General features: G+C 33.9%; 1 protein-coding gene across 6 annotated transcripts in view; it reads right to left on the bottom strand.

The window, feature by feature from the left end:
• EYA4 (EYA transcriptional coactivator and phosphatase 4) overlaps positions 1-27436 on the bottom strand; it is a 290443-nt gene that overhangs the window by 51837 nt on the left and 211170 nt on the right. For 2 of the 6 annotated variants that reach the window (XM_011962136.1, XM_011962137.1), the window contains exons 4-11: positions 26500-26624; positions 25046-25114; positions 16490-16582; positions 11949-12015; positions 10608-10750; positions 10321-10464; positions 8221-8300; positions 4854-5019 (exon numbers count right to left, since the gene is read on the bottom strand). In XM_011962136.1, coding sequence (XP_011817526.1) covers positions 4854-5019; positions 8221-8300; positions 10321-10464; positions 10608-10750; positions 11949-12015; positions 16490-16582; positions 25046-25114; positions 26500-26624 — 887 coding nt within the window. Of the gene's footprint in view, positions 1-4835; positions 5020-8220; positions 8301-10320; positions 10465-10607; positions 10751-11948; positions 12016-16489; positions 16583-25045; positions 25115-26499; positions 26625-27436 lie in introns of all 6 variants that reach the window. The other 4 variants (XM_011962135.1, XM_011962138.1, XM_011962139.1 and 1 more) reach the window with 4 other exon arrangements.

Consider the following 27436-nt stretch of genomic DNA (forward strand, 5'->3'; position numbering starts at 1 on the left):
CAAATAGCCAAGATATGGAGTCAACCTAAGTGTTCATCAATGGATAAATGGACAAAGGAAATGTGGTATATGTACATTATGGAATACTGTTTGGCCTTAAAAAAGAAAATCCCGTCATTTGAGACAACAAGGATGAACTTAGAGAACATTATGTTAAGCGAAGTAAGCTAAGCCCAGAAAGACAAATACTACATGATCTCATTTACATGTGGAGTGCAAAAAAGTTGAACTCATAGAAGAAGTGAGTAAGATGGTGGCTGCTAAGGGCTGTGCGGCTGGAGAGGGAGACTGGGGAGCTGTTGGTCTAAGGATATAAAACTTCAGCTAGACAAGAGGAGTAAGTTCAAGATATCTATTGTACAACATGTTGCTATAAGAAATAACAATGTATCGTATTTCTAAAAATCACTAAGAGAATAGATTTTCCGGGTTCTCACCACAAAATGATAAGCATGTGAGGTAATGCATATGTTAATCAGCTCAATTTAGCCATGTCACAATGTATATGTATTTCAAAACAATGGGTTATACACAAAAGTAGATACAATTTCTTTTTAAAGACTCAAACTGCTGGACTCAAGCAGTCTTCTTGCCTCAGCCTCCAGAGTAGCTGAGATTACAGGTGACGATCATTGAGCCAATATATACACTTTTTTATTTGTCAGTTAAACAATAACTTTTAAAAAAGTCACATGGGCGTTATATAATTTCTGTGAGATGGAGGGCCAAAGAATTCACTGAAAGAACTTCACAGAAGTAAAAGAGTATGTTCTGCAAAGGCCATGCGATACATCTGGGCTCCTAGAGCAATCACCCAGGTGGAATTGTACTGACCTCTATTCCTTTTGAAGGTGCTATCCTTTCTTCTGATAAAGGGTAAAACCAGGAACTTGAGCTCAACCAGTCATTAAACATTTGTTGACACTTTTTTTAAAAGGAGAAAGCTGTTAATTCCAGTGCCTCTGCCAAATTTCACTCAGGTAATTGCACAAGGGCATAGCAATGCCACAGGTAGGGAAAATGTAAATTGGCAGAGCAGTTGAATGTGGTCCTTTCTATCTAAATCCTCTTGTTAGTTTCCATTAGATGAGTTAGCACTTTGCTTCCCTTCCTTTCCTTACTTGAAATACCATGAAGTTATCAAAAGGCTGCTGTGTTCTGCCTAAGAAATTGGCTTCTTTTCAGAGAGTGAAATGATCTTACTATATCCTTTACTTTTCTGGAGCCCTTGTTACGTTCAATTAGCTAATGTATTGTAATGTTTGTCAAAGTCTCAGGGTAAAACACAATATTGTTATACAAGACTAACTGCATTTGATTTTAAAGATGTTTAAAATATTTGAAAAGGAGGAGCTATAAAAATATTTCTCATCTTCATGTGCGAATCTGTCCTCAAACTTTCTTAATACAAATAAAAAATATGATACACCCAATATAAATTTTACATTAAAGAAGACCTTTGGAAAGATAATGAAGTAAAATGTCTGCTCGTAATCAGCATGGTACTGTTTCTTTAAATCCACTGTCAAACTTCCTAATAAGGTAAATTAAATAATGGAATGTTATTTGCAATTTCCAAATAACGTCAGTCATTACAAAATTGCCCTAGGCTTTTCTTGACCCAATACTATACATGATTGAATAATTATCCTTTAATCAGTACAGTAATGAATAACTGTACCTTCTAAGTTTTGGATATTTAGATCCCACTTTATTTCATTAGACTTATCTCTAAATCAGAACAACCAGCTGTCTCTTACTGAACATAAGGTATGTTTTCATTATAAAAGTAGAATTCAACAGTGACTGTTCTATGAAAAACTGTGGGTTTCATTTTGGGTTTCTACTTTAAGTCCAAAATGCAGAACCAGTCAATGGGAAATACTTTTCTTGCCCTTGAACTAAATACATCAGATTCCATCAATAATAAAGAAAAATTCCATAGTTATAAACTTGTTTGCTTTTTGGCTGTATGCCAGATCTAAAGAGGCAAAATTAAACTTAAAACTACATTGACTGAAGGTCTGAGGTCATAGAATTCTTTAAAGATCCAGACATGTGTGTTGTTACAATTCTGGCTGAGAGAATAATATAGTTATAAGCAGAATTAATTCCTTCTTTAAATTCAACAGACAGTCTAATAAAATCTGAAAATGATGTCAAACCGTATTTCTTGGCCTTAGCAACCAATGGAGGCCTGATGAAATTGCAGCATTCTGATAGTGAAAGTCAGAATTCCATATGTGAATGTGTCACATCCAAAGTCACATACTCAGACTATCTACCTGCCTGTATTTAATATATTTAATATGAATAAACAGCTATTTTCAATATTGATTATTCTAATAAGGAAAGTAACCATCTGTGTTTTTCCTGCAGAGAAGCTTTCTTGTGATTATATGGAAATTGGACCAAAAGCAACATTTTACACAAAGCTCTACATAGCATATACCGTATCTGAGTACACACATGGGTTTCATTCTTGGTAGCTGTAGTCTAGCAAATTAAAAAAACACCCTGCTGGTCTTGTCCGTCATTCAGTCTCTGATATCTTGATGATTAAATATATCTGTGATTTCATTTTTAAATACTCACCCTACCTTGTTTTCCCCACACATTCATCACTGAGAAAAACCTTCCAATATCTCCCTTCCTAAAGTAACTGCTTGTTAAGCAAGGAATTCTGAAATCATTCTTTGAATGAAAGAAGATCTTTGATGCGATGCAAGTATTGACCCAAAGAGGATCATGACAGATTTGGAACATGTGATTTGGGCTGGGGCTTAATGAGTAAGGCGCCTAGGGCACAAAATTTAAGAACGAGTTCCACCTTACATTTTTTGCTCTGGGTGCTTCACTGACCTCACCCTAATCCTGGCCTTGCAAGAGGTACAGATACCCAGGGAGGCTAAGGCTAGCTGAAAAATACAAAATAGAGAGCCCCAAAGGGACAAGGACGAGAAATTGAAAGAGGCTGTGTACTCACAGGTAGGAGGACATAAAAGGAAGGTAAGGGGAAAGAAACTAAAATGCAGGGGCATCAAAGACAAGCTGTATCTACTAGACAATTATTCCTTGGACCCATAGGTAAAGATTATATTCTGAACAGGGAACTACAAATCATGAGTGTTATCATTTCATCAATTCATGATATAAACATATCTTGGCTGTTGCTTAAAATATCAGTTTCATTTTTACTTTATGTCCAAATTAGTTTACTTGTTAATATCTCCCATAAGACCTACCATTTTCCCTTTCTCACTATTGTAATTACTTGCTTGATCCTTGTCTTGCTTGTTAAATGGAAGCTAAAGGTGTGCGAAGAGCTCATTCACTGCTGAAATACCAGTTTCTAGCACAGTGCTGATACTTAATATGCACTCAATAAACAATCGTTTAATGGCATTGAGTCATCTTGGCCCCACTGGTCCAGTTAAAAAGAGTGTTTTACAGTATTGTGACCATGTTTCCCTATTTTCCCTCCCATCCAAAGCTAAGTAAAAAAGAAGTAGAGATGAATTTGGATCTTGCAAATAACCAAAGGCAGAAAAACATACTTGAACAAATTATTGATATTTTAAAAATTTCTTAACCTCATTTTTCTTAGTGTCTTTTGAGAGTTCTTTATATATTTCTATAATTCCTTTATCAGTATGTGTATTATAAATATTTTCTCCAAATCTATAGCTTGTCTTTTTATTCTTGTAACAGTGTCTTTTGAAGAGCAAAAGTTCTTTACAATTTTTTGAAATCTAATTTTATCTATTCTTTTCTTGTATGAATTGTATTTTTAATGTCATATCTATAAAATCTTTATGTAGCCCAGGGTCACAAAGATTTTCACCATTTTTTTCTTCTACAAGTTTTATAGTTTTAGCTTTTTAGATGTAGGCTTACAATCCATTTTGAGTTAATTTTTGTATACAAGTTGAGATTCTTTCCTCTTTTGCATACAGATGTCCAATTGTTCCAGCACCATTTGTTTAAAAAGACTGGCCTTTGTATCCTGATTCAAAAATCTGCTTTCTAGCATAAATATGCATCTGTTTCTGGACTCTCCATTGTGTTTCATTGCTGTATGTGTCTATCCTTTTGCATTCTCTTGATTACTGTACATTATAAGTCTTTAAATCAGGTAATCTGAGTCTTCAAACTTTGTTCTTATTTTTAAAAATAGTTTTGACTATTCTAATTCATCCACCTTTCCTTGTGATTTTAGAACCATCTCAATACTTTCTCCAAAAAGTCCTGGAACTTTTCTTAGGATTATGCTGAGTCTCTGTTAAATTTGCTTTTAACTTTAAATACTTCAGCTGTGTCAAATTATGTGTAGCAAATCCAATTTGAATACCGCAAGTTTCAGATAATGAAACACATAATGGATTTTAAATACACACTGATCACACAAAGACATTAAACTACCTACCACTAATTCTATAAATCCCAGGAATGTAGGAAATGTTCACTGGCTAGAGCTACTGACAACTTACAAAGGTGAAGGGCTTATACAGTCTCTTTAGCATAAAGGAAATAATATCAGTCATACTCAAGGAAGATAATATTACAACTTTGTTGCAATCTCTTCACAAAACGAATAATGAGTCTGGTAAAAGCTCCATATTCATATGTACACCATCATTCAGAGATTAAAATCACCTATCTGTCCCATATCTAAAAGAAGGATCTTCTGGAATGCCAGAAGAGCCTCATCTTACACAGTCATGCTACCACAGATTAAACATCAGAACAATTATCTGGGAGCTTTCAGCCATGTTTTCGGAATGTCCACTTTCTCCATTTTACTAGATACTGCAAAACATATAAAAGTATTTCACCTGGGTGAAGATCTGTACCTGGTTGGTTAGTCAGTCCTGGGAGAGATTCCTGCAACTGGTAAGTAGAGGTTGAAGAGGGTGTGCCATCGGCTGTGTTATTTGATGTCATGTACGCTCCATACGTTGATGCTGAATAATACTGTGCATACTGGTTTTGGCCAAAGGCTGTATAGGATGGATAATCCTGAAACAATAATTGAGATGTGTGTGTTTGAAAGAGAAATTACTCTTTAATACTCTCCAAAGAAAACCAGTCATTACAGTAACTGAAAGATTACTGAAAGTCTTTAGTGAACTTTTCAATTATTTAGTTTCCCTCCTTTGTTACAGAGATAAACGAAAGCACTGAATCAACACCCTTGACCTGCTTTTTATTAAAAAATTTTAAGAACCTTAAAATGATGATAATCACCCTTCAAAATCTTTTTACATAGTAGGATGATGAGTAAGGAATTGTTGTGATAATTGGTGTTTAATATATCTAGCATGTGTCAGCCCAAAACGTTATCGGTGATGACAAATCCTTGGTCATCATCGATAACATTAAGATCCCCTGATGAAATGTGTTCCAAAGGAAACAAAGATCTACATTTGACGTGGTTTCCAAAAAATAAAAGAAATAATCTTTATAAGTAAATATGTATACTATCATAAAGGATCAGGTAATATGGCAGAAAACTAAAATTCTATTAGTCTGAAAATTTCAAGATCCAATGTTTCCCACTACCACTTGTGAGCCAAGAACAAAAACCTCATCATATCTAAACAAAGTTCCTAGCAATATCTCTCAAAGTAAAACAGTGATAGTAGACGTTTACATAGTGCTTACTCTGTATCAAGACACTGTTCTAAGGGCTCAAATATATTTACTCATTTAATCCTCATAATCTCTTATGTGGTCTTAATACTATATTCATTTTACATCGAAGGGGACTAAGGCACAGAATGGTTAAGTGATTTGCACAAGGTCACACAGCTAATAAGTTTCAGAGCTAGATTTGAACCCAGAGTGCCTAAGTCAAACATCTGTGCTGAAGCGCTCTGTTAGCCTACTAATTCCTGCAGAAGAAGATGAGGTTACATACTGGAAAGGTCAGGCTATTCCCCACTGGGGAATATAATGTCTTTTCATATTCAAACATATCTCAAAGATCTCCCTTTCTTTTCATTTCCACTGTCGTCCCCCTTGTCCAAGCTACCTTTTCTTCCTGTTGCAGGCAATGTATTCATTTTTAAATTTATCTCCTCTTTCCATTTTTGACTTTCTCCAAAGACCTTGGTGGCAGAGTTATCTTCTCAAAACATAAATTAAATGATGTAATTTTCTTGCTCAAAATCTTATCATAGCCTCCCACTGGGCTTGGAACAGAATCCAAATTCCTTATTGTAAACCACCAGGCCTTACGTGAGTAGGCCCCCACCTATCTCTGCAAATGTGTTTCCGCACTTGCCCCTCATGCACTAACTAAACTCCAGCCTTTTTTTTTTTTTTTTTTCGAGTTCAGTGACACACCAAGTCTTCCATCCATCAGGGATTTGGCACATGCTGCTTTCTTTGCCTGAAACACCACTGCCCTCCTTCACCTAACTCTTAGAAGTCTTGGCCTAAATGTGGTTTCCATAGAGAAGCCTTATATAAAACCTCCCCTATTCAAAATTATACTTCAGCTGATGTTTTAACAGAGCCTGTTCTCTTTCTAAATCTGTACTTGTGTGTTTACTGGTTTATTGTCTGTTTGTCCCAGTAGGCTGTAAGCTCCATGAGGCAGGAATCAGATCTGATCCACTCCGGTCCCACCTTCGTGTACCCCAGTGTACAGACCAATTCCTAACACTTAATGGGCACTCAATAGGTATTAGCCAAAACAACAAACTGGTGCTCAGGCACGGTCCCAAATACAGATTACATTTTATATTGTGATCCATTGTCTTCACAGATTTTCAGATCTGTTTTATGATTAACTGTTTTTAAAGAAATGTTTTTTTCCTTTACAAATCTTTTCTTAATCCTTCCAAATAGAGGCAGAGTAGTTTTTCCCTTATAGTACAACTCTGCCTAGTGTATATTTCTGTTATTATATTCACTATATCTCACCCTCTGTCCATCTTATTTTCATATTTGTTTCTTTCAGAGGACTGAATCCTTCTAAAGAGCAGGGAACAATGACTTACCAGTTTTGAATCTTCAATCCTTAGCCAAAAATCTAACACATAGCAAGTACTCAATAAATGCTTGTTGGACCAATAAATAAACGTGTAAAATCAAGTTACAAAAAAATTCTCAATTAAAAAAATAAAATACATATACTGGCTCTGATGTTTAGTGTTTTAAGATATCGTTTTTTCTAACTAATGCTAAATTACAGTTTAATCCTATCAAAAATATTATATTTCACACTATTTTAATGATCAAAATTTCCTTTCTGCCTTTTGTTATATCAATGAAACTAAAATAAAGCAAGTTATAAAATCCCTTCAGTAAATCAAAAAGTAAGCACTTGTACAGTAACTTACATTTTAGAATATATAAATGTCTAGCAATTATACTAAAGTAAAATACTGCACTACCAGACCAGAAGTCAGCCACTCTTCAATCTCAACTACTTCGAATGTGGCTGAAAATAAAAACATACAGACAAAAGATTTGGAAGTGTCAACACAAATCACGAATTCATCTCACTCTGAGCTGATTCACTCATTTAGGGACATTCACTCTTGCTTCATGCATAATTCTAACATGTTAGATTTAAAAACTCACAAAAATATTAAGAAAACATAATTAGAAGGAGGACTAAAGACTACCAAAGGCAGGCATGGTGACAAAAGCAAAAAGCTGCAGCTGTCAGGAAAGTGGGAATCAAACATTGAAAGTATTAATAAAACTAAAAAATAGAAAAATTATTTAAAAGCCAACAGTAGTCTTTGAGGCATTTTGTTTAGTAACAAAGGATACTTTTTAAGACTGAAAATGTTATATAGTCTGTAGCATAATCCTATAACTGATTTTAATCAATTACTACTGATTCAACCAATTAATATTCATTATAATAACTGCTTTATCAAGAAAAATAAAATTGTTTTTAGTAGTATTTTAAGATAACAGAAAATATCCAATACATTTTGTAATTCCATGCCAAATGATTAAAACAACTACAGTATAAATGATTAAGACACAAATGTTTAACAATAAAAAAATCTAAAATAGCCAGAATAATACATATTCCAAGAATTCTAGATAGGTAATTTTTTACTATCCTGAAATGTTATAATAATTTTTAAATAAAGAAACCTTATCCTGGGAGGGTACATACATATATGGCAACCCAAGTACTCTTCAAAAATCTGAAATACATATAAAAAGCATAAACACAAAAAGCTACTGTACCTGTTGTGAACCACTGAAATTCGTTGAATTGGAAACTGAATTATTTGCATAAATAGTAGGTGACGGTGCAAAACTAGAACCTAGAGGTAAAAAACAAACTGCATTTTAAAAGTATTCCTTGTAAAATGATAAAAATATTTCATTTCGCAGAATTCTGTAAGAGAAACACTTTGAAATTTGTCACGAAGACAGTGAAATTTGAAGTTGAGACATTTATACAGAAAATAGGCTTAGCTCTCTCCCTCTTGTAACAGCTGGTAAACCCTTTCCTGTTGAATCTGTTGAGGTAAACAGAAGCACATGGGAACAGTCTTCATAAGGAGTGAGGCTAACATCCAAGGGTTAAGAGTCCAGAAGTGCAGGGGTATGCAAATGATAAAATCTTACACAGACTAAGACTGCCTCCAGGAAACTACTGGAACTTTCAAATCATATCAACTGTATTTACATACCAAAAAAAATCACTTGAGTTCAACATTTGTACAGGGTTTTTAGCGTGGGAAATAAACATACAGCAACTCCCTGTACTTTTGTTCCCTTTGTCTTTTCTTTAGAACAAAAATAGCTGTGAATTAGGGTTCAGACTCAAGGGAGAACTGTTTATACTACACAAATCTAGAGTTTGAGGGCCTTCTAAAACTTTACTGCAAGGTCTGACATTTAATGATTTCTCAAATCAGGGCAAAAACAAGTGAGCTGCCAATTATAGGTTTCCTAAAAAAAAAAAGTCCTTATGGAATGTGCTTGTCAAAAACTAAAATGAAAGGCTATTGAGGTAGCTGATTACTTGTTTTATCAATGTGTTTTGACTAGTCATGTATTATGTAATCAGTGCCACTGACCTGACCTGGAATAGCCAATATGAAAGTATTTGTGAAAAAAATAAAAATACTGTCTGTCACACGGCTAACTGAAGCTGTATGAATTTTTGAGGCTACAGCATGCATTCAAATATGTTTTGACCTACATTCTAGGGAAAAAGAGCACTGCTATTCCAGCTGAACATATCTAAATAATTATTTCATTTGAATCAGTTGACCAAAATGTCATACCAGTTGGTTCAAATATGTTAATATAGCCCCAAATTTGTGATTTTCAGTACAGACAAAATGACAGATAATAACCAGCTTTTAAAATTTTTACTATGTCACTAAAATTCTTTTGGCAACTATTGCATTAAGATACAACATGGCTAGGCGTGGTGGCTCATGCCTGTAATCCCAGTACTTTGGGAGGCCATGGCGGGCGGGTCACCTGAGAGCAGGAGTTCAAGACCAGCCTGATCAACATAGTGAAGCCCCGTCTCTACTAAAAATACAAAAATTAGCCAGGCGTAGTGGTGCACACCTGTAATCCCAGCTCTCAGGAGGCTGAGGCAGGAGAATCGCTTGAACCTGGGAGGCAGAAGTTGCAAGTTAGCTGAGATGGCACCATTGCACTCCAGCCTGGACAACAGAGCCAGACTCCATATCAAAAAAATAAAAAAACAAAGAACAACAATAAAAAGATAAAACACAATTTTAATAGGAGTCTAAAATTAAAAGAAATGTAATGATCCTATATGCCTATATGGAGGATTGGAGAGTAAATATTATGTAATAGTCCTGTTAAGCAACATATTATCAATAGGAGAGAGGAATTTTAGGAATGAACAAAAAGTCCTCAATTGGTCAATGATAAATGGAACTTAGAAAAGAGCTAATTCAACTTTAAGTATAATCAAAACAGCATTATATACTTCAGGAATACTGAAAAGAAAATACTGGTTTGTGCTACAGATCTTTTAAATCGCTTATGTAGACGCCAAACATGTGGCTGACCTGGTGTCTGGCTTGGGAGTTGCTTTGCTTGGACTTGGTTTCCTGCTGATGTTACTCAGCTTAAACTTAAGTATTTAAGTTTGGTATAGGTCCTGTTTCCTGATGTATACTCAACCATTTCATCATGTTTCTGTCTAGTTATCTGTCTTTTTTTAGAAATTGTGTGAGCTGTGATAAAGCTTAAAACTGTCTTCATGATCGGATATTCCTAGTCTGAAGCCAGTGAGTCTCACTCAAAGAATGAATTCTCCCAAAACATGTTTCGTGTGTAGCTACTTACCCGGCATTTGGTAAGAATAAGGTGTCTGGCCTGGCTGTGGGGTAGAAAAACCTGGGCTGTAACTGAGGCAGCCACTCTGTAATGGGGACTGAGTTTGGGAAAGTCCACTCTCTGTCTTGATGGCTGGCAACATCACACCCAAATCTGTTCAGAAAAATGATTGTGCAAACCATTTAATTAGTAAGATGATTTTCCTTCTAAAGTGTAACCTACAATAGAATACAAAGCTACCAGCCAGCAGGATCACCTGCCTATAACCAAAGAGGAAGACAGAAGATGTAAAATACCGTAAGTGGGCAGGCTGTAGGGCTGTCCTGTCTGTGAGTAGGCTGTGTAGACGGCTGGCTGCTGCATCCCCGAATACTGAGTCTGGCCTGCATATGCAGACATTGTTTGAGCTGCTGGTGTAGAAAGAATGTGTGGATAGGGCCTAAATATCAGAAAAATAGCATTACTGTGGCAACAAAGACTGTGTATTAATTTAGACAGCCTAGATTCAGTGAAACCCTATAATATCCAGGACGTAATCCTCTTTATCCGTAATTTTAACAATATAAAACAACAGTCTGAATGTCAGGAGTTCAGGCTCTGCTACAAGCCAGTCTAGTGATCACAGCCAAATGATTTAAACTCCCTACATCTATACCACATCTGTAAAAGCAGAAATTTGATTTAGATATTATACCTAGTGTCTCTTCCAGGTCTATAATTCTTGCTCATATGTGAAATCGTACTCCAGTTAATATGTAGATGAGGAAAATGGAGCACACGCTAGCTTTATTAATATGCTCATGAGCAAATTCACATTCACCATGAGTGACTTAATGCTATGCAAAGACTATGAAAGTCTATTTAAAAGCCGTACTAAGAATTCGCTCCCAATAATTGGAAATTTAAAAAAAGAAAAAGAAAGGCAGGAAGTTTCCAAAAAAAAAGGAACATCATTCCTTTCATCATGCCACATTTTACATCATGTTCTCCACTGGATATCCAGCCTCCAGTCTATATATATGTAAAGGCAGACATTCTAGATGCTGCAGAAAATAACATACTATATTTAAATGTGTATGTATCAGCAATACACAATCTTGGCACGTCTGGCTGATTCCAAACCAATTCAGATATACACCCAATATAGTTAAACTTAAGAAATATCTACGACTGTCCTCAATAAAGTGACTATATTAGTTATAAAAAACAATAAAGCATATTCTCCAAAACTATGTTTATTAGAACTGGAAATCCAACAAAAGAATTTTAATAATGGAATTAATTATGAATTGTTGACATTTAGATAAAATATAATCTCTTTAGATTTTTTAACCAGCCAGCATTTTTGAATTTGAATTAAAATGCAATGATTCTAATTTGAGCTTGATATTTTTCTCAAGGTATATATAAATATTCAAGGCAATTATCAAGACAAACGTGGGTGTCTCTATTTCAAATTTGTACAGGATATTTATCTATATATTTAATCTATCCAAGTATTATCCAGCTAACTATAATACATGTATAGACATAAATGTTTGCCAATTTAAAGTTGTCAAATTGTGCGAATACAGATTAATAAAGATAATGCTGGAAAAAAATTCTAATAAAACAGAAAGAATCTACTGACCACTTACTTGGAAGGATACAGCTGTGGGGAATACTGATGTGCTGATCTGGGGCTGTAGCCACTACTTGTAATTACTGTAAGACACAAAAATACCAGTGCACCAAAGGTTGCTTCATAAATACGTTTCACTGGAGTGTACATAACAAATTTGAAGAAATTACCGTGTTAAACACATGTTTCCAAAAATTCATTTTCTAAAAAGAAACACCTGCCTAAACATTTTCTCCTAATTAAACTGCTTTGAGTTTTGTGTGAAAAGCATGATATAAACATTTGTCTCACAAATCATTCCCTCTATCACTCTTCCACTCCATTTTCTCAAATCATTAGTATTCTCTTATATGTTAATATGCTATGAATAAATATCTTTGATTACAGGGTAATTAAGCTTTCATAATATAAAAGTAAATTTTTAAAATTTGCAAATTTTACATTTTAAAATGCCAAATATGATGGCAATATGTACATATCGCTCTTCTTCCATATTTGTTCTAATTGAAATACAATACAAAATAAGAAGAGTGTGATGTTCCAAACTTCTTCTTCTAACAGTACAATACGACTGTATTCTAGTTCCTCTCATTTTACCCATCAGATGAACATTAAAAATGCAGTCTAAAACATTCCAGTAATAATTAAAGAAAGCACAGGTGATTTCTTTAAAACATAATCACAAAATGCAGTAGCAATTATATTTACAAATAAACTTTGAATTATTAGAGATAATACTTTTCTGAGAAGAACTTAAAGGTGAAAGTCGGGTCCTATTAACAATTCATCCAAACATGGAGCCCCAAACTGGAATATATCCAAAAGCTTGGAAGTTTCTCTTTCCTTTAACTATCTGCCTTGACTAAGACAGATGTTTTGCAAATATATGGACTCTAAAGTGTGAGCCAGTTCCCTTAGAGCCAATCCACACTGCGTGAGCACACAGAGTGTCTTTATTGGGCCATCTGCTGTTCATTCACTTTTCAAAAAGATTAAAGCAGTACACAATGCAGTGCTGGAATTAGTTTAGTCTAATCAATCATAGTTATACTTCAAAGTACTATGTCCTTTCTAAGTTGTTCATAATAATTCTGGAGCTAAACTTTTAGAATTGTAAAAGTGACAAATAGGTTTAGGTTGCTAACTATTTTATGAAACATGATATATTTCTCTATATATCACTAGTACCCTTGTGATGTGCTTCACAAACACACAAAATTTAATGTGTTTAAAATGCTATTTTGCCTATAAGCTCTGAACATGGAAAGAATATTTTCATTTTCATAGCAATAAAACAGTAAGTATATTTTTAAGAATATTAGTCAATTTTGAAAATCATCAAATTTGACTAAAGGTGTTACTTCTAAATATTTTCAGCAAACCAAACGTAACTGAATTTGATATGTATTGAAAATAAATTGAACCAATAAACTATTAATTTTCTACATATTTATTAAAACTTAAAGAATGTTTTAAAATTTTCAAATCAACTTGATGAAAACAGACTCTTTGTTCTACTACACAATGGGCATTAAATGAACATTTCATAATAATAGTGTTATTCCAAAGATAGTCATTCTAATTTATCAATTCACAATACCAAATACTCTAACAGAAATATAGTTAAATGAGGCTTAATTATGTATTCTTTCATCTCTTCTTTACAGAATTTCTCCTTGGTACACTCAAGACTTGGGCTATACTAATTAGTTATGATCAATATTGTGAAATAGAAGGCTTTTCCAAAGAGACATTGAATAATGAAGACAAATATTCATTATAGTAACTTCTAATAAATAAGACATAGACCAAAATTACACATTTCAGAAAAAACCCACATACATGAACTCAATTCTGAATATACAGGATGTTTCTTCTAATGATAAATCTAAACATCATTAGAATAATGTACTCACAACACTATAAAGGCTCAACTAACCTTTACAATTTTCTATTAATGTCTATATGTCCATTTTCTAAATAGAACACAAAACCTTTGACTCAGAAAACTACGATGTTCACGTAGGAAAGTTTCTGTTTCTTTACTAAAATACATACATTGTGTTCTAATTCAGAAATCTGCAGATAACTGAAAAGAACAACAAAATTGGATTAACGTGAGTGGAAATTATGCAGATCAAAGTAAAGACTGCTCTCACAAAGGGCAACCTCATTTCCAGAATGATTTCTGGAATATCTTGTACAAACTTGAAAGACCTTCGTTTTATTCCCCACTGTCATTTGATTAATCATAAACATTACCCAATATACTCATTACATTCCATCATTTCTTCATACAACAGTAAGCAAACCAGCTTGTTTTTGAAATGCCCTGAAAATTAATTTCAATAAATGTTTAATGTCTACTGTCAGTTTCTCTGATGGTGTCAAAGCAATTTTAAGGTTTCATTCTTATTATCATGCCATCTTAGATTGGTGACTCTCAACGGGATGAGAAGTGGGTGGGGGTGAGAATTTGCCTGTCAGGGGACATTTAAACAGTCTGGATACATTCTTGGTTGTCTTTAGTAAGCCATCTTTGGTTGCTTCTTCAGTAAAGAAGCATCTGGAGGAGTGTTGCTGGCATTCTGGGATAGATGCAGCCAAACATCTCACAGTGCAGAGGACAGCTTTCCCACACTAAATAATCAGCCCGAGTCTTTCACAGTGCTGATGTTGATCATCCCTGCCCTGGATCACTGCTGTAGAATAAAACTTTCCACAGAGTTGGAAATGTTCTGTATCTGAGCTGTCCAATATGGTAACTGCTAACCACATGCAGCTGTTAAACACTTGAAATGTGTTTAAACTTGAAAATTCAGTTAAATTTTGGTTGCTGAAAATATTGAGAACTTAACACCTCTAGTCATACTTGATGATTTTCAAAATTTATTAATATTATTGAAAATATACTTACTGCATTATTGCTGTGAAAATGAAAATAAAAAACAAAATTTTTAATTTTATCAAATTTTAATAACTACATATGGCTAGTGGCTACCTTACTGGAGAGTACATCACTAGATAATTCTTTAAAAAACTCGGAAAATATCTATAAAAATAATATGAGTGAATTTCAGACAGGATGATTGTTCATACCTATTTCTTTTTTCATCTATTTTCCGGTGGAGTATTACAGAAAGGACCCAGGGGCTGATCATAAGGACATGGTTCTAGACTCATACCACCAACCAGCTGTGAGGCCTTGACTGTATGGCCTTAACCACTTTTAACTTTTCTGGTCTACAAAATGGATCAGAGAGCTCTGAAATTCCTTCTGGAACTAACACTTTATGGTTTTGTCATTCAGCTTTCAATGAACTTGTAGTATACTACTGAAGTATATCAGCAATAAATTAATAACTCCATTCTTTTCCTTAAAAATTTGTTCATATAGATTTATTTTGCAGAAGGTTTATAAAACCTATGGTAAGTGTACAATACAGAATACTGAACTGGTAACTATTTATCTCCTGAGAGGCAGGTAAACTGCTAGAAAAGATGTGGATTAGTACACACGAGTCTCTATGCAAAGTTTATGTACTAGTATTTCTTTCTTGGAGTACTAATATTTATGTAAATATATAGCAACTGCTTCTAATTGGTGTGAACTAGTGAAATTAGATCATCTGTAAAAATCAAATATATGATATAATGACGTAATACTCTAAGACACATCTCAACTATTTTTACATAAAACATACTATAAAAATTCCTTATAACATGAGAATATGGATAAATGTAAAATGTAAAATGTATTAAAGTAGAATAACAGAACCGAGATTCAGTTACCACAGATACTTTCCTACGTTTAATGTTCTTCTTTCTGATATACCCATTCCTCCTCAGGTTAGAAAAATCCTTTCACCAGATAATAAGCCAAAGAAATATTGTAACTTAAAAAAAATTAATTGAATCAACTTAATTCATGCCCTTTGTGCCCAGCTGGGAGTTATCAGGTATTTATATTTTAAAGGGATTGATGTTTAAAGACATGCTATTGTTCTCTTTGAAGCATATGAGCACTCTCAGAGGCTGGGTTCTAATGCAACCAGCATGTGCTCTCCTGCAGCCCATTAACCTTTAATACTTGTCACTCAGCTGCTTACACAGGAGGAGTTTTTTAAACCCAGAGAGGAAACAAGGTTATTTAGAAGGAATCAAATGGATACTTTTACATCTCGAATGTTAAACAGAAGGTAGTTTGTATGTAATTCAAATGGGTAAGTTGAAGAAGAAAGGTCAGCTACTACAACTTAATTATTAAATTAATTAAGCATTGTATAAAATAACTTTGAAGGAAGTTTACTTATCCGTAATAAGAAAGTCATGGAACTTTCGCTGTCAACTACAATATCAAGCAACATTATTCTAAATGCAATTTATAATAATGCATACTGCTTATGACTATTAGTTCTCAAAAAAATAAGAACTTGTTTCTAGCTTTATAAAGATCAAAGTTCTAAGAGCTTGGATGCTTATGCTGCTTATTCCCAGGGAGGAGGGTGTGGATGCACCCCTATGTGTACGTAAGGACACATGAGCTAAAGGCTTTACCTGACCCAGTAAAAGTGTCAAGCGCTCCATCTCCAGTCGTGGTTGTGGTTTCACTGCTGTTCAAGGGCTCTGTTTTGACTGCAAGAAGAGACACTATGTAGAAGAATAAGTACATGTGAGTTTTACTTCTAAATTTATGTCAAAGACTCTGTCCGTTCTACTAGTGATTTTTCTAGCTACCATGGGCATGCAAGAGAAAACTTGAGAAGTTGATGAAGAGAGTTTGTTAATTTAGCTTCTAAAGGGGCATGCATTTAGAGGATTTAATCTAAAATCCTCTGGCCAAGCTAGTTCTCTCAAATCTGGCTTTTAAAGGCAGTCAGCCTTAAAAAGTAAAACAGCAGTACACATATTTGTATTTTTAATTCACCTAAACACACTCTCACGTAGTCAATAGGAAAAAAGGAATCATCATCAGTCTTCAGCACATTTAATCAGAATTATACCAGAGAAATTTACTAGCTTATATTTTATTTTTCTCAGGAAGATATTTTTAAGTCTGCATAATAATCCAATGGAGACCTATTAAAGTACAGAAACCATGGGCTCATTCACACAATGAATGAAAATGAAGCACTCAACGAAGCTCTAAAAACCACTCACGAGCTATAAGGTGTTGGGCTTCTTATTTTTAAAGGTATAACAATTTTTAATATGTTATAGAGATAAGCACAGAAAAACAGATGACTTATACAGCAACAAGTACATCTTCTGAAAACTCTTTTAATATGTTATTTCTACATGGCAGTGGTGTATTTTGGCAAAATCTTTGCTCGGTAACAAAGTGGCCTAGTACACATTATTATCATTATTAGATGCGATAAGGGTGATGGGGGTGATAATAAAGTTTTACCCATTTGGTCACACCATATTTTCCCTTTGTTGGCAAAGCTTTACTACATATATCACAGCAGCAAGGAAATAAACTAAGCTATTTTCTGCTTAACACCTCTTGTGTTTCCTGGTCACAAATGAAATGAACGATACAGTTAAATAACTTAGAAGCAAGCAGAAAATTACAAAGAGGAAAGCTGAAGACTAGCCAAAGGGCAAAAAAGAACAGTCAGTCATAGGGTACCCACCAATCACACAAGTCAGTAATGTTATTCTGTTAGAAAAGCAATTAATTGATAGAAAACCATGCGGTAATGATTATGCTCTTTTCCACATGAACAGAATTAACCAGACCCTCAGTGAGCTCTGTGTTAATTTAGTATCCATGATTTATTAATGACTTGATCGGCTGGAAGATTCAGAGGAGAAACGTAAATGTTGGAAACAGAAAGTAAAGAAACTTGGATTGCTTTTCTTAGCAAAAAAGGAAATTCAAGTTCGACTTATCTTTCAATAGCAACGATGATCTGAAGAATAGTCTAATTATTTATATAATGATAAATAATAAATTAGTGGTTATAACTTTTCAGTAGTAATTTGCACAGTAGTCCCTATTATGGTTATTATACCTTATCAATCACTAAACCTATCATTACAAAATCATTTTATCACCTTTTTACTTACTACTATATAACTAATACTTATTGAGAGCTTACTACATGCTAGATGATGTACATTTAGCTAATCCTTAAAACAACCCTAATTAATACAAATCACTATACCCATTTTATAGACAAGAAAACTGAAGTGTAGTGGGGGCTGAAGAGCCTGCATAAGTTCCAGTGCAGGAGATGGTAGAGCTAAGATTTGAACTCAGGTTTTTAGCTCTAATACGCAGGATCTTTCCACTGTATCAGGCTGCCTTCGGGTATGAAAATGGCTTATGCTCATGACAGTGCCTCTTCTCAAAGGCCCAAAGCATAATGAGAATGCAGTTATCTCCTAGATCGAATAATTAAAAATACCTCATTAAAAATAAAAACTGCACAATACTGGAATAGGATACTAAGGCATGTTTCCCATTTCTTCCTCATGGGATATTTTAAAAGACAACAAGAAGTAGCAAATTTGAAATTAGGTAACAGTAACAGCACACCCTTAAAATGCACTTGATACATTCCAGGCATTGCTCTTGCCCTTTACACCTATTAACTGATTTACTGCTCTCAACAGTCAGTAGATAATATCGTCATCTTCATTTTTCAGATAAGGAAACTGAGGCACAAAATGGTTAAATAACTTCCCCAGTCACAAAGCTTGTAAGAGCTAGAATTTGAGACCAAGTGGTGCGTGTTCAGAATCCAAACTCTAAACCATACTGCTTCTCAGGCAGCATTAGCTAACCAAGAATTCCTCTTGCCTGTATGAAGATAATGCAGAGTATAATCTAGATGGGTATAAAGGCTACTCCATCTCATGCAATGTTTACATTTGACTTCTAACATTTATGACAAAAAGGCATGGCCCAAAGCCTTCAGCAAAACTAAGAAACAGTTTATCAGAGCTTCTGACTTCTACTTGCAGCGAAATTCCTATGTATGCATATCTGTATCTATGAACAATATTTGCAAAAGTAGCTTCATTATAGTAATAGTAATACAGATTTTACTTGTGAATGGAGGTGGTAGAATGTGAGCTGTGTCTAACAAAACTCATCTAGAAGCCAGACACGAAGATTAGTTTTGTTACTTTGAATTTCAACTCTTAGACCTGATTTCAAAAGCTTAGTATTGGTTTTGATTATAATCTCTTTAATTTGAAAGTTTAGGGAGGTCAAAAGGAGAAAGAAGAGGAAGGAGAGAGCGAGTTTTTGGTCTAATTCATTATACTGGAAACATCTCTCATTAAAATTTTAAACGTTTGCCTTTAGTCAAAGACAGACAAAGAGGTTCATTTTACTGAGAAAAGGCATCCCTGGGAAAGTATATGAAGAGAGGAGTAAAAAGCACAATGTATTAGCTTTACAAAAATTCCTGAATTTTAAAGTAATAATTCAACAAAATGGATGCTAACGTTTGGGGGAAGTGGTGCATGTCAATGTAAAACTGTTTTTTCCTATGCAAGTAAGGGTAGAACAAAAGGGAAAAGTGGAAATAAAACGTTTATTCTGTCACGGAAAATAAACTGCACTCACATTAAGTGACCACTAACAGGCACCTCTCGAGCTCGAAGTAAGTCTCAAAGTTATTTTGGTTTGATTTTTCTAAATAAAATGCAGTAATATTAGGTAATAAGAAATAACTTTTTTCAGCAGTAGAAAGCTCAAATAGAGAAGTGAATAGACACTCCTTATATTATTAGCTGATTTATTAAAACATGTTAGAATACAAAGAAGTATTATCTTGATATTTATGTAACAGTTAACTAGTATAAACATTATAAAATAATTATAGATAAAGCTTGGAAAACTTATGTTATTTTCACTGAAGCTACAAATACATTTGAAATGTATGCTGTTTTCTTTTATCTTGCTTTTGTTTCTGCACTTTAAATTACATCTACTATATACTTTTCTAGTGGCAGGAAACTTAGCTTTTCATTAAATATATGCAAGACACTATTGGAAAAATGTTAATTAGTAAGACAAATTACTAGTAAGACATGGTCATTAGTAAGACAAAAATTAGTAGTCCTATTACTATTAACTTGTAAAAGTCCTTATTCCAAATAATTATCAGTGTCTATTCCTTAACTGTTCAAATGTATTTTTAAGCTATATTTTGTTTTTCTTAAATTAACATGATGTTTAAACGGGGCTTTTAATTTATTTTCAGGACAGCATCCAAATTCATTACATGCAATAAGATGGAAGCAAAATCCTTCTATAGAAGACAAGCACCATATTTCTTAACCAAATGCAAGCTTACACACAAAATGTTTTGATTTCAAAGGAAACAATGATATTTTAATGTCCCAGGTTGAGGAGTTTTGTGGGATTATTATTCTGTATCTTCAAAGTAAGGGAGTCAGAGCTCATTTTGCTAAAAGTGGCATAAAATTACTTTCTATAGCACTTTGTCCAGAACTGTTAAGAAATGCTTGTACTGTCAGGCCCAGCTCCCCACTAGTTAGCTACTTGCAACTTGGATGTTTTTGACAGAGTCAAATAGAAAAGAGAAATAAATACACGATTGGCTTTTCCATTTTTTTAGCTTTAAAAATAGTTCTTACGTATACACTGAATTAAGGTCATATATGATTATTGTCAGGTATCAGTAATGGCTACTAAGTCACAGATTTCCTGTCTTCACATCCCAACCTTCATCCCTACTGCCATACACTTATTTTTAAAGCAATCTTACTCTTGTCCCCTTAAATTGTCTTTAGAATTTAAGTACAACATTAATGTCGATTAATTACTTTTAGAGAAAGTCTGTTTTATGATCATAACTCAAAGTTCATATTCATTTGTTGCAATTCAGGCTTCATCCTCGAAAGGTAACACACATAACTTACACTTACATTTCATCTTCATAAATCAGTGTAGTTTAAACATAGATTAAGGTGTGTGTGTGCACCAGTTTAAGGTGTCCATTTAAAAAACTACATATATGTAATTCCACATACACTTCTTTCTGAACCCCAAAAAGTACATACAGAGGCTTTTGACAGCCTAGTTTCTACAAAGAATTTCAGAAAGTTAGATCAGGAAAGTTACAATTTAAAACACTGCAGGGAAGCAGTAAAAGTATCGCCTACTGGTTTTAATAATCAGTATAGCCTATGATTTATGCTTGTTTGAATCAATATATTCATTCAGAAACCTATGATTACCAAGTGTCTTTCATTCCTAACTACCCATAAAGTATTTAATTTTGTAAAATAATTTGATGAGGCCATTTATGACTTTTATTCTAAAAAAAAAAACTCTACAAAGAACCGACTCACAGCAGTAGGTAGCTCTACTGCACAAATACTAATTCATTATATGTGAGTCAATCGTCTCTACAGTAAAAATTCTAGAAGATTCTTTTCTATATTGATTTCAAATATAGAAAAAAAACAATAAAGCTGATCAGAATGTCTGATTTCTATTCCCCCAAACTTTTCCTTTGAAGTCATTTCTTAATCTCCATGTAGAATCAAATATTCCCTCCCTCCACTGTTCATCCACCTTGAACACATTATGGCATTCATTATTTTCATGTCTGCTTCCCTCTGCTAGACTTTTGGTTCCTGGATGGCTGGTATCGTGTTCTTTAGGTCACTGGGTTCCCATTTCCTAGCATAGAACTTGGCACATAATAGGAACTTGATACACTTCAATTAAGTGAGAAAGTGAAAATTTACTCTTTTAGATCCTGCCCTAGCCCTCCTAATAGATCTAAGTATTTTTGTATATAAAGTGTAGTTCATCATGAATCCTGACACCATTAAGCAAATTAGAATCTGGAAGTACCTACATCTGGAAGTAAAGATTCATATGATTGGCATGCACTCTTATATGTACAACATAACTTATGTATACGCATATAGATCTATATCAGGAGTTGTGCCAAATCTGACTCATGGCCTGTTTCTGTATGGTTTTAAGCTAAGAATGGTTTTTACCTTTTTTAAATGACTGAAAAACATCAAAAGGAGAGTATTTTGTTACATGAATATTTTAATGAAATTCAAATTCTGTGTTCATAAGTCAAGTTATTTAAATACAATCATGTTAATTTGTGTAGGTATTGTGTATGGCTGCTTTTGTGCAACAACAGCAAAGCTAAACAGCAACAACAGAGAGCAGACAGCTCACAAGGCCTGACCTCTGCTTTATTTGCTAAGGTAAGCTTGCATTTATGCTATCTTCATATTTTACACTTTAATAATTTTACAAGTGCTAAAAATTTCAAAGGAAAATCTATATTCCATATAAATCTGCAGATGTAATTATATAACAAGGATTAAGGTAGGGAAACACCTTAAATTACTTTCAAGAATATTGCAACATACTTAAAGAGTATCAATGTAGTATGATAAAATCTAAAGGTGATACTATCAACTTATATCAATTAAAAAAAATAGGCCCGGTGTGGTGGCCCACGCCTGTAATCCCAACACTTTGAGAGGCCTAGGTAGTCAGATCACCTGAGGTCAGGAGTTCATGACCAGCCTGGCCAACATGGTGAAACCCAGCCTCTACTAAGTAAAGTACAAAAATTATCCTGGTGGGCGTGGTGGTGTGTGTCTGTAGTCCCAGCTACTCAGGAGGCTGAGGCAGGAGAATCACTTGAACCTGGGAGGCGGAAGTTGCGGTGAGCCAAGATGGCGCCACTGCACTCCAGCCTAGTAGACAGAGTGAGACTCTGTCTTAAATAAAGAAAGAAAGAAATAAATAATCTTTTTGAACATCTCAAGTTATTGGAATGATCTTGAAAAGCTATTAAATTAGTTCTTTTCTTTTGCCTTTTGTTTTATAATTTTATGAAGTGCTACAATTCCAACAATAAAAACCAAGAATTGAAAATACAATAGTTTATTCTTAATAGAAGAGATCACACAACAAATGCTTAGTCTGTGTCACAAACGCCCACCATAAAAAGTCATTGACATTCGGCCGGGCATGGTGGCTCATGCCTGCAAACCCAGCACTTCGGGAGGCTGAGGTGGGCGTATCACGAGGTCAAGGAGATCAAGACCATCCTGGCTAACATGGTGAAACCCCATCTTTACTAAAAATATAAGAAATCAGCTGGGCATGGTGGTGGGTGCCTGTAGTCCCTGCTACTCAGGAGGCTGAGCAGGAGAATAGGATGAACCTGGGAGATGGAACTTGCAGTGAGCAGAGATTGTGCCACTGAACTCCAGCCTGGGTGACAGAGTGAGACTCCATTTCAAAAAAAAAAAAAAGTCACTGAAATTCATTAAAAGTTTCATATAATATGCTACCAGGGCTACATTATTAATAATCAAAGTTTAACATTTTGTTACCAAAAGTTTGCTTTCTTTAGCCCAGTTTACACATTTCTAAATGCAAATAAATTTATCTGACCAAATGGAGAGTCTGTTAACACAATGCACATTTTCATTTTCCTTAAAAAGCTTTTGCCTATTATTGCATTACTAATTAAAGAAGGTATACTGATATTTATTGCTAAGCAATTTATATACATTATCTAAGACAAAAGTTGTGCCAAGAAGTATTATTATCATCCTTTTATAGAAAGGAATTGAAGCTCAGAGAGCTTAAGTAACTTGTTCAAGGTGACACAGCCAGTAAGAGTAGTGCTAAGATCCAGATTCATGGTGGCCCTGACAACACAACTCCTTGTTTTTCTCCCATGGCCTCACGAGTTTTAACACTGACACTAAGAACCAGGAAAATTTGATGCTTACCACTTAGAAAAATGTTTCTGGTTGAGATTAGAGGTAAATTACTATTTACTGCACATACTCACTATTATAATGTTGCTTGTGTTAAACACTATTTGAGAACAGACCACAGCCAGTAAGCTAAGAACATTTTTTTACATAGTAAATATTTAAAATGTCAAAATTACAATATTTCATGATACATGAAAATTATATGAAATTTAAATTTTAGGGCTCACAAGGTTTTACTGGAACATAGCCACGCTTATTTATTTGCATATTTTCTCTGGTTGCTTTTGCACTATGATGGCAGAGCTGAGTAGCTGAAACACAGACATGTGACCTACAAAGCCAAAAATATTTACTATCTGGCCCTTTACAAAAAAAGACCCTGCTATAGAATTAACAGTATCTAAATTCTAGCAACATATTTTTAAGTATGAAAAGTATATTTAAGTATAAAATTGAAAAAATTAAAACTAAAACGATACAAATACAAATAATGAGCATATTGAAGTACGTTTTCTTCACTGATCATATATTCTAATTTAGTCGGAGATAGAGCAAGGTCCAGCCAAACTGTGCCTATTCTAACTGTTTGTGATGCATATCTAACTGTTTGTGATGCATATTCTAACTGTTTGTGATGAGCTCCTTTTTGATTCTACAACTGGGTGGTGCCACAAAAATGTGATGGCTTTGTTTTATTTGATTTTTTTTTAGCATATTAGCATTTGATTTAAGAGAAAGTTTGTTAATATGTGTGTAAGTATGAATATAGTTAATATCCATAGTACAAAAAAATTTAAAAGCCAGTATTAATTTCTAATTTTAAATGTATAGCTTTCACCACTGACAATTTTTAAGGTGAGGGGATACTGATTATTAATGTTACTTTATATACATTGGAATAATTCTCAAAATCTGTAGAGTAGGAAATATCTTTTGCTTTATTAAGAATTTAATTTAAATTATGAAAGTCTAAGGATTACGAAGGTGATTAAGTTTGTATGCATGGCCACTCTGCTTCAATTGCTCTATTTGACATGGCAGTTGTTGGGCAAAATTAATCATGTAATAAAACTGATAAATAGTGAGAAAACTAATATATGTATCGTTTAGGTGAAATTATGAAACATTTAAGAAAAGAATACTAGTGACCTAAAAAAAAATCTAAGAATATAAATTGATAAAAAATCATAACCAACTGCTGTCAATAAACAACTAAAAGGCATGTTCATTTTTCCTTTTTCAGTACTGAACACAGAAAAGAGATGCAAACATAGACATGGCAACAGACAGCAATCCAGAGGGGCAAATCCACACACCCAAACACATGCAGTGTACCAGCATCTCTCATACTTGTTGCAGAAGAGGGGGTGTTGCAACTCAGCAACCAGTCTGCTGTGTTTAAAACAGTCATGTTGTCCCCTAAGAACAGGAACAGTATAAAAGTTCATTGTCTGAATGCCTGCTGATATGAATAATCGTCAATGCTTGCACTGGTTTCTGAACTTTTAGCCAAAATTGTAACTGTACTGTATGACTTTAACATTTTAGTTTATCAGGTTTGTTTCAGTTCAAATATATGCATCTGATGATTAGTGAACTTCACCAGTCTGGTTCTAGAGTGCTTGAGTTTTTAAATTTTATTATTTGTACCCAATTTAAGGTTTAAATGTACCTTCCTCTAGTTTTCATCACTAAATATTCTATACATTTGCAACTGCATAATTAGATGAAATTACAGATGCATGTTTAGAGACAAATAAACATCATAAACAAGGAAAATGTTAATCTACAAGGGAACTGGTGTAAAACATTATTAAATACAGGTAAGTTGCAATGCACACAACCTTACAAAGAAAATTTTAGATGGCATCGTTATTCTAAAATAAATGGGAAGAGGTGTATCAATTTCATAGATATTTATTTAAAATTTAAAAGAAAATATGATGTGGCAAATGCTAATATCTGACAATATAGTTTTTACAAATTAAATGTCATATAACTCTAAATTTATTGGCTAGATAGATCTACAATATTTCAAATTGTGAATAATTTAAAATACAGTCTATATATGTGTGTACATAATCTCTCTATAAATACACATTCTGATACAAAAATTGGATCACATTTTCCGACAAGTTGAATACATTTTATAAAAATAATAAAGTGGAATATCTGAAGTAATAGCTATTATTGTTGCCATATGCTGTGGCATAATTATGGAATAACAGAATGAGAAATTATCTGAAAAAAGCGCAATTCCTTTTTAAATAAATGTTAGGTGTTACTCTGTTTGAAAAGAAAATGCAGCAGATATTAGTATTTTTGTATTTCCAAAACCATATGTGTGTGTTTTTTTTTATAAAGCACTTTTAAGAAAAAACATTTTTAAGAAAAATGTTGAGGCAACCTTTCTTTATAATTCAAAATAAACCCAAAAGGTTGTGTGTACACACACAAAACACATATAGAAATTTTTGCTAATACCAGGGTGGAAATCCTTTGGCCTCAATTTCTAAATTTTGTGGAATATTTACAAGGGCAAATACAAAAAGAAAGCCTTGCTCAAGGCCCTTGAAATGTTGCTCAATGCTATCTATTCTCTGTGAAAGTTCCCAGCTATAGAGGAGGAGCAAAAATTTCAAGAAAATCATCAAAACAATCAATATTAATTATATATACCTTAGATATAATGCTGATTTGTGTTATTGATAAGAAGATATTTATTTATTAGCAGATCCCTAAGAAGTAAAATTAAAGCAAATATTGACATATGATTCTGGGTATCTTCAGGGTAGTACACTTACCTCCTGTCCCATTTGTAGTAACCGATGTGCTGCTGAGATTAGATTTTTCCAGTTTGGAGCTACCTGGAGTATCACCACCTCCAACAAGAGTATGAGGACTTGCTAGGTCCTGCATGTCCATAGACCTGGTAGAGCAGGAAGCAGCAGAGAAGAGTTGAAATTGCAGCAGTTATTTTTTAATAGACTACAAATATTATTCTATTGACCACGTGATCTCACGGTAATAATTAAAACCAGTATCTAAGACTTAGTCAACCAGATGAACATGCCAGTTCATTAGAAACAAACACACATACAAACAAATGCATACATAAATAAGAAAAGCTTCCATAGTAAGTTAAGCCTCATAACCTGTTTGTAATAATATAACATGTTATTATAACATATTATAACATAATATGGAAAACATGTTATTACTAATACAAAAATAAAACATATTATGTTATTACTAACATATAGAAATAACAAAAAATAATCCTATGACTGTTCCATATAATACTGTAAGAAAAAATGCAAATTCTGTCATCTTGGCAATTTAAGCTGATATACATACCCACCCTCCTAAATTGATCACCTTAGCTACACACTAGAGAGCTGAAAATGTTTAATTCCCCAAATTTGGCAATCTCTGCCACCAATAATGAAGAAATCAGTAGCTAGAAATAAAGTGTGAACTCAAAATTAAACGGAAGCTTCCAGCTGACCTTGTTGACCCAGGGAGCCGAAAAATGAGCCCAAGCCCTGAGAGCTGGTTTTGTAACACTTTTAGTGTAAATTCAGGAATAGGGCTTTGTCTTATGTTTGCTCCAGAGACTGTGCTACAATTGGGATAAAATAAAACTGTGATTCTTGAAGGGCTGACCATCTTTTGAAAAAGAAACTAGAGGCTGGGCGCGGTGGTTCACGCCTGTAATCCCAGCATTTAGGGAGGCCTAGG

Source organism: Colobus angolensis, unplaced genomic scaffold (assembly GCF_000951035.1).
Source record: "Colobus angolensis palliatus isolate OR3802 unplaced genomic scaffold, Cang.pa_1.0 Scaffold58, whole genome shotgun sequence".
Classification (NCBI taxonomy): Eukaryota; Metazoa; Chordata; class Mammalia; order Primates; family Cercopithecidae; genus Colobus; species Colobus angolensis.